Raw genomic sequence first — 11,103 nt, forward strand, 5'->3', positions numbered from 1 at the left:
CGGTTGAGCAGATCGAAGCTGCAGCGCCGGCCAGCTCCCCCTTCTCACCTAAACACAGAAAATTGTAGCCATCGCCATGGAAAGCACTTCCCTTTTTGAATTGACAACGCACGCACAAACATTCTCAATCTAGCCAGCAACCAGCCTAATCACGCCCTCGCTTTTATCTGTATAAATTGCGAGGCATTGACACATGTTCCTACATCGCAGCAGAGCAGAACAAGCATCTTGCAATCACCTCCCACATACGAGAACAAAACTCTCTGTCACTAGTACCTACACCTAGCTAGCCGTAGCCATGGCTTCCAACGGGAGCATGTTGGCCATGATCATCGCGTGCGCGCTCCTCCTCCTCCTCGCCGGCAGCACGTGCCACGCCGCCCGCAACCTGGCCGACACGACGCCGGCAGCCGCCGCTCCGGCTGCTAGCGCCGTCCCTGGACTGCCGGCCGTGCCGACCTTACCCGCCGTGCCCACGGACACGGTCACCCTGATGCCACCCATGCCGTCGGTCAGCCTCCCCACCGTGCCGCAGGTGACCCTGCCGCCCATGCCGGCCATCGTCGTGCCCAAGACGGTGCTGCCGCCGATGCCCAAGGTCACCCTCCCCACAGTGACGATGGCACCTATGCCCGCGATTGTCGTGCCCAAGGTGACGCTGCCGCCGTTGCCCTTCGTCCCGAATGTGACCGTGCCTATGCCGTTTGCGGCGCCACCCCCATCGGCGTAGGCGCGCCGACGCGGCGGTGCTCTCGCCCTGTCCATGATGTTATTGATGGGGCGCCTTCCATGTGAGAGTGGCGCCAGGTCACTCCGTGGTCACGGCACACATGTTCTTACATGCAAGCTCCGCGTTTTAAGCGTGATGTATCACTAGATCCTACATTTTGTTTACGTCTCAGTGTATGTACTCTTTTTTTTTGAGCTGGGAACACACGTTCCAAATTACTTAACCACGCGCAGCATTGTCGCTGGCAACCAAGTCAACAACACAGTCCGGGACCTGCTCCATCCACCGGGAGTTAGACACGCCCACCCTGAAACCGAAAGCAGCCAGGCTATGGGCAACCCTATTACATGAACGCTTACAAAAGGTGAAAACAAAGGCGTCGAAGGACGCACTGGAGGATTTGTCATACTCGCCCGTCTTCAGAGCATTAACCAGCTCTAGTGAATCTGACTCAAAATAACCCGATGGATGCCCAGTTCGCTAGCAGCTTCAATGGCCTTGATGCATGCAGTAGCTTCTGCTTGGAGTGGTGAGGCAAGGAACTCAAGTTTTCCAGCACAAGCAGAGATAACCTCACCATGGTCCGATCGGGCAACACAGCCCCAAGCCCCCTGCCCCACAGCCACGTGAAAAGCTGCATCAAAATTGATTTTAATGAAACCCTCCTCTGGTCTGCTCCAAGATGCCGGGTCTGGTGTTACCTTCACGCCAGCCTTGCTTCCTAGTGCTGCAAGATCAGTCACAAGCTTCCTGACAGTAAAACAGATTTCCTCGCATGTACGAGTCCTTTCCCCTGCATTAGTTTTATTTCGAACATTCCACCACTCCCACAACATGATGAGCGCTAGCTCACGTCGTTCACTATCTAGAGCCCACAATTGGTCAAACATTGCCATGGGATTGTTTGACCGGAGGAGGTGCAACCTAATGTTCTCAATCAGTAAGGCTCTCCAGACTTGTTTTACTTGTTTGCATTTAAGGAAGAGATGTCCGCCATCCTCGTCAAGACGCATGCACATCGGGCACCTAGTGTCCAGCTCAACATGCTTGCGTTTAATATTCATCCTCACAGGCAGGCTATTATACGCAAGTCTCCAAAGAAACATACAAATTTTTGGAGGGAGGTTTAACTTCCAAATCCTGTTCCACTTCTGCGCATCCGCCGGTGCCGGTGCCGAGGGGCTCGCATCTCTGTTTTTCTTTGTCTCCCTGAGTTTGATCCCCAGGTGGTAGGCAGACTTAACAGAGAACACTCCTTTTGGGTCAAAATGCCATGCAACTTGGTCATCCATGCCATGCTTCACTGGGATTGCCAATATCTCCTTTGCATCCTCCTGGCAAAACATCTCCTTGACTAGTTCTTCATCCCAATTTTCAGTGACTGGATCCATTAGATCGCTAGCTCGATCAATCAGCACGCTGCCTCGACGAGTTCGCGGCCTCCTCGTCTCTCCCCTCGGAATCCACGGATCGTCCCAGATTTTGACATTCTCACCAGACCCAATCCTCCAAACAATACCTTCCTTCAGCAACTCGACCCCCTTTAAAATGCTGCGCCATGTATAGGACATCTCTGTCTTTGCCACAGCATCAAGGACCGAGCAGTCTGGGTAGTAGCGAGCCTTCAGGATTTGTGCACAAAGCGTATCCGGCTCCTGCAGGAGACGCCAACCTTGTCGGGCTAACATCGCGAGGTTAAAGATGTGCAGCTCTCGGAAGCCCAAACCGCCCTCCTTGGATTTTGTAAGTTTATCCCAACCTATCCAATGGCACTTGTCCATCTTGTCTTGCTAGCTCCACCAATATCGATTAATTAGGGTACCAATTTCCTCACACAACTTCTTTGTTAGATCAAAGCATGACATCGCGAAAGTAGGGATCGCCTGGGCTACCGATTTTACCAAGGTTTCTTTGACCGGTTTAGATAGTAACCTCTCGATCCAGCCCTGCATTCTCTGCCATATCATTTGCTTGATGTATTCAAATTCCTTACTTGGGGCAGCACCAACGTGAACCGGTAACCCCAAATATCTTTTACAGCGTGACTCGTGGGGGATACCGAGGATATGTAGGACCTCACATTTAACTGCTGCTGTTGTGCCCTTGCTGAAGGTTGCCGAGGACTTATTCTTGTTTATCATTTGACCTGATTGGGACTCGTATAAAGCCAAGATAGACTGCAGTCTAGCTGCACCTTGAGCAGTTGCCTTCATCACTATAAGGGAATCATCCGCAAAGAAGAGATGGTTTATCTTTGGCACCCCATTACAGATTTGGATGCCCTGAATAATATTATCTTCCTCCGCTTGTGGCAGCAGGGCTGAGAAGCCTTCAGCACACATGATGAACAGATATGGGGACAGAGGATCCCCTTGGTGCAGCCCTCTCTCGGGCACGAATAGATCGGTGAGGTTTCTATTCACTTTCACTCTATATTTTACCGATCTAACGCACTTCATAATAGTGCCAATCCACAGCTCTCCAAACCCCATCTTGCGCATCATGCACTCCAGGAATTCCCACTCAACCTGGTCATATGCTTTGCTCATGTCAAGCTTGACCGCCACAAATCCATCACGGCCCCCCTTCCTCTTATGCATCAAGTGGTTGATCTCATAAGCCAATAACACATTATCGGTAATCAACCTTCCCGGTACAAAGGCTGATTGGGTCGGTGAGATAATCTTTGGGAGCATTTCCTTCAGTCTATTTGCTAGGACTTTGGAGATCATCTTGTACAGAACATTGCAAAGACTGATCGGTCTGAACTCCGTTATCCTTTACCATTAAGCACCCCCAGCACCTCTTCTTGCACCTTCATTCCCACCAGCTCCCAGAACTTCTTATAAAACACAGCAGGCATACCGTCTGGTCCTGGTGCTTTCAGGTCTCCAATTGACTCAAGAGCTTTTTTTACGTCCTCTCCTGAATAAGGCCTGATGAGCCGGGCATTCATCTCCGGGGTGACCACGGTGGGAACCCTTGATAAGAGATCATCTGTGAGAGTACCTGCAGAGGATGTGAACAAACTTTTGTAGTGGTTAGCTATATAATTCCCTAACGCCTCCTCTCCCTCCACTACACTCCCATCCTCCTTCCGCAGCCTTGTGATTATATTTTTCCTTCTCCTCTCCGATGCATAGGCTTGAAAGAACTTTGTGTTACGGTCTCCCTTCATCAACCAATTAGCATGTGCACGCTGTCTCCAATACAGGTTATATTGATCTTCTAGTCTACTCAACTTGTATCGCAGCAGATGCTCTCGATTTACATGGTTCTGGCTCAAAGGACTCCTCCGACACCTCTCCAGATCCCTCCTAGCATTCCTTATACGACTCTTCAACTCCCCCAGCACCTCCCTATCCCATCTTGACAACTCGGTCCCCACCCGCCTTAACCCTTCCATCACTGTTCGTCCTCCCTCCTGAAAAGCCCTATTCCATGCCTCCTCTACAACCTTCCCACATTCTTCCTCTTGCAACCAGCGGGCTTCAAACCTGAATACATTTGGGCCTGCTATATGTTCATACCAATCAGACATACCATTCAGCTCTGCGATTATAGGCCGATGATCAGAGTGTCTTGGGTCCCCATTTATAATTTTGTGCAAAAGAAAGAGACCACGCCAACCCGCACTTGCTACTGCTCGATCCAGCCGCTCCCTCGTATACCCCTCCACAGAGTGCCAATTGTTCCGCCACGTGAACGGGTCCCCAACAAAGCCCAAATCCTCGAGGCCACAACCCTCCAAGGTGTTCCGAAAAGCATCCATACAAGGCTGGGCCCGAGCCGGTACTCCCTCCTTCTCATTTGCAAACAAGATCTCATTAAAGTCTCCTAGGACAATCCATGGCAGATCTGCTTGTGCATGTAGATTTCGTAAGGCTTTCCATGTGTTCTCCTTCTCCCCCCATTTCGGCTCCCCATATAGTCCCGTCAACCTCCACTTCACCCCATTTTCCTCCCATACCTCCGCATCAATGAAATACTTGTCCTTCAACCTCAAGTTCACGTTCACTCCCCTGCGCCAGAACAGCGCGAGCCCGCCGCTCCGACCCACCGCATCTTTCACCACCATGTTTGGCATTCCCATTTTCCATCTCAGACTCTCCAATTCTCTCTCTATCAGTTTTGTTTCAGAAAGAAAGAGAATGCCAGGCTCTTCCGCCCCCAGAGCTCCAAGAGGGCACGAACTGCCGACGGGTTCTCAAGCCCCCGGCAGTTCCAAGCTACTAGCTTCATTGCTTCTCGCAGGGCTGATATGTCAGCCCCACTTCACTTGGTAAGGTGTCCTCTCCAATCCTCCTTGCCTTCTTAGCAGCTTCTCCTTCAACTCCATCTACCTCCATATCCCCTCCATCTCTTTTGGTTCCCAGTTGTACGCCTAACGGGGTTTGATCTCCCTTTCCCCCTGTCTATCCTTCCGGACAAATTTTTCACCACATTTGCCCCCCTTCTTCCCATCCTTTGCACCCCCATTCTCCCTGCTCCTTTCCTGCTTAGTACCATCTTCTTTCACTTCCCTCCCTCTGTCATTCTCCTCAGCTGGCTGCACATCCTCCATCAACCGATCCTCCTTATTACAAAATAAAACATCTGCACTTGCATTCCTCCCCTTCTCTTGTATTGCATCCTTGTCCAGAAACGTTAGGCTCTTCCTACTATTCTTATCTGCTTGTTCATTTCCTCCCTCACCCCCCTTGGTAGCCTCTTTCAAAGGACTAGTAACTTCTTCTCCTACCTCATCCTTCCCTTTTAGCCTTGCTGGCTCACTTTCACTTGGCTTTCTCCAGCTACCGCTGTCGCTCCCTGACCTATTCTTGTAGGCACCCAGGTTGTATGATCGAGCATTTGAGTTGTGTCTACCCTCACTCCCACTCGTCCTCCCCCACTCCAAAACCCTCTACTCGAGTCTCCCCCCCCCTCCTTGGTATATACGCCTTCATCCATGAGCCAAACTGCTATACATCTCCTTTCTTCAACTTAATGATGCAGTCTTTGTCAATGTGATCTAGCCTACCACACATGTAGCTGAAATCAGGTAGAAATTCATACTCAAAGCGGCACCAGAGCTCCTCCTCCTTCTTTTTCTTTCCCTTCTTTCCCCCCATTTCTTCATTGTCTGCCTCATCTTCTTCCCTCATGAAGCCACGCATCAAAGGCTCTTTTATATCAATGCAGACCTTTATCCGAAGATATTTACCTACTGCCATTCCATCAATCCCAACATCAACCTCCATAACTTTCCCGATGACATCGCCAATAGCCTCGCCTGCTTCTCTACACATCATGCCCAAAGGTAGATCAAATACTCTCACCCAGACCGGAACCTGCCGGAATTCATAGTCCTTAATTGTCTTTGATGGATCAAAATCCTCCACTACCAGCAAGGATTTCCCAAATTCCCACGGACCATCTTCCAGAGCCTTACGTTTTCCTGACTGTTGATGGAAAGTGAAAAGGAAAATGTTGTCACCCAAGTCCTTACAGTCCAAACCCTTCAGTGGGCACCAGACCCTTGCCAGAGCACCGGCCAGGGCGTCCGCCAAAGCGGGCTTGTCAGACAGCAGCTTGGCCATCGCCTGCGGTTCCACAACACCCACCTTCCCTCCCCCACTCCAGATGATCTTCCTCTCCCTTTTCTCCGATTCAGTTAATTTCAAGCTCTTCAGCAGCCCCTCCACACAATCCATCAGGCTCGCAGACGTACAGACCTAGCGCTAGGGGATCTACAGGTGGTGTACGACCATGCGCCCCAGCACACACAGAAGGCGTATGGTAGGCGGGGGGGGGGGGGGGGGATTGCGACCAGAAGGGGAAATGATGGCGGAGACGGACGGCGGCGACACGGCCAGGAACCCTCACCTAGATGCGGGAAGCGCTGGCGGAGACAGACGGCGGGCGGCGCAGCCTGGAAACCTCGCCCAGATGCGGGAAGCGCTGGCGAAGACGGACGGCGGCGGCGCAGCCTGGACCCCTTGCCCAGATGCGGGAAGCGCTGGCGGAGACGGTCGGCGGCGCCGCGACCCGGACCCCTCGCCCAGATGTGGTCGCCTTTGAGGTCGCCAAGCAGGACCCCGAGACAAACCCAACCGTCACACCTGGGACGGACAATGAAAACTTTTTTTTAGTGTATGTACTCTTAGTCTGGTGCTGCTAGTGTTTGACTGTTGAGGGGCCGTCCCATGTCTATATGTAATTGTTTACCAATCACAAAAGTTTCATATTTTCTGTGATGATTTAATCACCTTTTCACTTAACTGATTAATCGAACATGCACACTCCTTTTGACAGATTCGAAATGAGTAACCAAAGCTTCGTCTGGTCTCCTCACCTAAACTTCGGTTCGGCACCACTTAATGTTGCCGGAACCCTATCATTGTTTTCTTCTGCTTCAATGCCGTGATACACTCAAGATGTTTACGATACCTACCCATTAATTGCTCTAACTTCTCGTAGTTCATCCCTAGCTATGCCCGCTTCTATGAAATTTCAGATTATGCTTGCAAGCTCATCGGAGCTAGGCAACTCTTTGTCAGTGATTTCATGCCTACCAAGCAGGTACACTATAATGTATACAACCTTTAACAAAAGAAATCCTTCTTGTCAATGACCTTGTTCTTTTTTAAAAACCTTTGCCGTTTGTACTGTTGTTAGTGTCACTGACTGATGTTGAGATCTTGATGTAGGCACAACACAAGCGTATAAAGGCCGCTTCTTTTATTTACGATTAAACATTTGAACATGATCCACACAAACAAAGTTTTAAACACAAGGGACTAGTGTCAATTAGGGCATCTCCAACGCTATCCCCTAATTTGCCCTTACATGTCCAAACTTGACGGTCCGGGCACTTTTATACCTCCAACGATATCCTTTGTTTGCCGGTGGACTTAACGGGGCGTCTGAAATCCCCTAGTATATCCCCAAATTAGGGGGTTGTATAGGCGTGTCCGGATGTGTTCCCAAACACCGCCAATTTAGCATATATAAGAGCATCTCCAACAGCTGCCCCAAACGACGCGCGCGCACGGTAAATCCAGCTTTTAGCGTGCGCGGGGCGGTTTGCCGCGCTCCAGCGGCCGCGGGAAACAAGCGTGCGCGGGAATCGTTTGCGCGCGCGCGAAAAGGCGCCAGCTCGCGCGCAAGATTTGGCGCGCCGCTTCGCGCGCGCCTTCTCCACGCTTCCTCTTCTCCTCTTTCTCTCCCTCTCTGCCACGCGCCGCTCCAGCGCCCCGCCACCGCCGCGCCGCTCCAGCGCCCCGCCACCGCCGCGCCGCCGCGCCGCCGAGGAGCGTCCGGCTACCGCGGCATCCGCCTGCGCCCCAACGGCAGCTACTTCGCGGAGATACGCTCCGGCGAACTCCGGCTCGGCCTCGGCTCGTACGGGACGGCGCGCGAGGCCGCCCGCGCGTACGACACGGCGGCGTGGCGCCTAGGCCGGCCGCGTGGCCAGATGAACTTCCAAGATGTGTACACGCTCCAGCAAGCGCTCAACTTCGCCCCTCTGCCTCGTCTGAACACGGCGGAAGACCGTGCGGAACACGCCGAGCGGCAACGCCGCCTCCTCGTCGCCCAGGAGGACGAGCGGGTCGTGGCGGAGTGGCGCCAGCACCACCCGGAGGACGTCGCCTACGAGCAGTCCTACTGGGCAAGGCGCCGCGAGGAGGACACGCGAAGGCGCCGCGCGACGCGGTTGGACAAGCGTCGGCGGAAGGCGTTGGCGAATGCGCAATCCGACCTCGTTGCGGCAGGTGGGTAGTCGTTCTTCACGCCGAACGATGAGCGGTGGCTGGACATCTGGCTAACTACCTCGGACAACACCGCCGAGGATGATAGTGGTGATGATGATAGCGACTTAGAGAAGTTTTTTTAATGCAATCTATGTTTTTTATCGTTTGTTGTTTTTATTTATGCAATCTATGTTTCGGATGTAAAATACCTTTGTATCGTTTAAAATCTATGCAATCTATCTAGTTTTTTTTTTAATTTCTGTTTTCTCAATGCCTACATTTCTAGTTTGTAGAACGAGCGCGCGCGCTGCATTTTAACGCGGCTGCTGGAGCGGGCGCAGCGCGCCGCGCCAAACCAGGCGATGGGCATGCGCTAAAGCTGTTTTTTGCGCGCGCCGCGTTCGGCGTCTGTTGGAGATGCTCTAAGACCTCCAACGTCATCACAAACTCATTTTTTACTCTTCCCCTTCTCTCTCATCTCTTCATTGGACAAAGGGGTGAATAATTGAGCGATATGTTGGATGGCTGAGCACGAAGGACATCATGGCGGTGTGTTTCTCCTTGCCTGCGTAGCCCAACTGCCCAAGCATGTTTCTGCCAGGGTCATCCACCAAATACTCAGATGTTGGCCATCAATTTCCTCCCTTTGTTTCCACTCAAATAGTTGAGGTTGTCACGGGAGCTTACACCATCGTAAATGCACTTCGCAAAAATTTAAGTTCACAATACAACTGATGTAAGTAGTTGAACGGATGAACATGCAGGAATAGGAACGAAAACAACATTGAAATGTCATGAAATCGTCATCTCTACATCAAAACGCCCAAGTCGGCGTAAAAGACTACACAAACAACCCACTCTAAAAGGTACGTGCTAGAAAAATCAAAGGCACATGTCGATTTACCGAGCACCAAGTAATTATAACACGAATGCCACTGAAATTTGTTAACTAAGTTCACCAAATATCTGTAGTCAACCACGGATTGACTATTCAAAATCAATCAGGCTGTAGCCACTCCCTTTCTTATTTGATTTCACATTGGGGTTGGCAAGGCACGAGGGGCTCGGCAGTCGGCACACATCCCTGTGTTGTGTTTGAAATACTTGTTTATCGGAAGAAAGAGTGACGAGGAGAGGTACCACTGCAGCGTCAGCTCCTCACCTAAGCACAGAAATCTGAGGCATTCATGCATGCATGCATCCCCAGCGATCGACCGCTGCAACTAATTTCCTGCTCGATCATATAAACATATTGTCACTCTGACTAACGTAACACGTTATGGTTACCAACTCTGGTTCCGGAGAAAGTTGTGTTGCCTACCATGGCGAATCTGGCCAACAACCAATCTAATCAGGCCATCCATCACCTGGGTATAAGTTCCAGGCATTGACCCCTGTTCTTGCATCGCAAGAGATCAGAGACATCTCGCAGTCGCTTCGCAGCAAACCACCTCAGAGAAAATCTAGGAGCTAGCCATGGCCTCCACCACGAGCTTCTTGGCCATGATCATGGCGTGCACGCTCCTCGCCAGCACGACGTGCCATGCCGCTCGCCACTTGGCCGACACCACCCCGGCGGCTGCCCCACCCGCTGCGGCTGCTGTCCCTGGCCTCCCGGCCGTGCCGACCATGCCGACGCTACCACCGATGCCGGCTGTGCCGAAGGTGCCGGCCTTGACTGTGCCACCTATGCCGACTGTGCCCACCGTGCCGCAGGTGACACTGCCGCCCATACCGGCAGTTCCTGCGGTGCCCAAGGTGACGATGCCCCCAATGCCGGCCATCGTCGTGCCTAAGGTGACCATGGCACCGATGCCCGCTGTCGTCGTGCCTAAGGTGACGGTGCCGCCGATGCCCGCCATTCCTTTCGTGCCCAAGATGACGCTGCCGCCGATGCCTTCTATACCGACCGTCAACGTCCCTATGCCGTTCCTGGCGCCTCCTCCATCAACTTAGGAGTGCCACGTGCATGGTGACGCATGCACCATGTCGACGGTCACAAGCTCTCATGTTCCAGTGGCTACATCACTTGTTGCTCATGTGAAGTATTTGTTTTCGTATTGTATGCTTTACATTTCAATTCAGTTGTTATTTATTGTGTGTTGATATTAAAGGGGTGTTCTTGTCCTAGTATATATGCGGTATTTTAATTTATTTACATGTTATTTATACCTCTATACCTATATACCTAATAATAAATGGCATTGCTTCTTGCGGTATGTCACATGAATTGCGTCCAAACATGCAAAATATTACTCAACAATGCCATAAAAAAGTTCCACGCAAGGGAATCCCCCGTCTGGGCCTGCCCATGCAGTAAGGACCTCCTATACTACGCCCTATTCACGCTGTGAGAAGATGTAGCGCCCCCGTTAGGTCCAACCCATGTCCGGGCGACCTGTTTTTCAAATTTTCTTTTTTCCTTTTTTTTATTTCCTACTGTAAATAATTTGGGACGTCAAAAAAGTTCCAAAAATTTTAAAAATAAAAATTTTGAAATAAAATTTAATAAATAATAAAATGTTTGTGGATTCAAAAAGTGCTCGTGATTTTATAAAGAAAATGTTTTGCTTATTAAAAAATGTCCAAAATTTTGAAAAAAAGTGTTCGGGAAATCAAAAAATGTTCATGTTTTTTTTA

The 11,103-nt window shown here is 51.0% G+C and overlaps 2 protein-coding genes across 2 annotated transcripts; both read left to right on the plus strand.

The window, feature by feature from the left end:
* The first annotated feature begins 217 nt into the window (after positions 1 to 217).
* LOC123117095 (protein PELPK1-like) lies at positions 218 to 992 on the plus strand. Its single transcript, XM_044537932.1, has one exon. It carries the CDS (start codon positions 299 to 301, stop codon positions 728 to 730), a length of 432 nt encoding a protein of 143 aa, XP_044393867.1. The 5' UTR covers positions 218 to 298; the 3' UTR covers positions 731 to 992.
* Positions 993 to 9,882: 8,890 nt separating this feature from the next.
* LOC123117096 (protein PELPK1-like) lies at positions 9,883 to 10,628 on the plus strand. The gene has a single exon (XM_044537933.1). The coding sequence runs from the start codon at positions 9,940 to 9,942 to the stop codon at positions 10,417 to 10,419; it is 480 nt and encodes a 159-aa protein (XP_044393868.1). The 5' UTR covers positions 9,883 to 9,939; the 3' UTR covers positions 10,420 to 10,628.
* The last annotated feature ends 475 nt before the right edge of the window (positions 10,629 to 11,103 follow it).

This window comes from Triticum aestivum, chromosome 5B, assembly GCF_018294505.1.
Source record: "Triticum aestivum cultivar Chinese Spring chromosome 5B, IWGSC CS RefSeq v2.1, whole genome shotgun sequence".
NCBI lineage: Eukaryota > Viridiplantae > Streptophyta > Magnoliopsida > Poales > Poaceae > Triticum > Triticum aestivum.

Excerpts from the sequence above, each read along its gene's own strand:
- LOC123117095 (XM_044537932.1), top strand. The coding sequence starts at position 299 with ATGGCTTCCAACGGGAGCATGTTGGCCATGATCATCGCGTGCGCGCTC.
- LOC123117096 (XM_044537933.1), top strand. The coding sequence starts at position 9,940 with ATGGCCTCCACCACGAGCTTCTTGGCCATGATCATGGCGTGCACGCTC.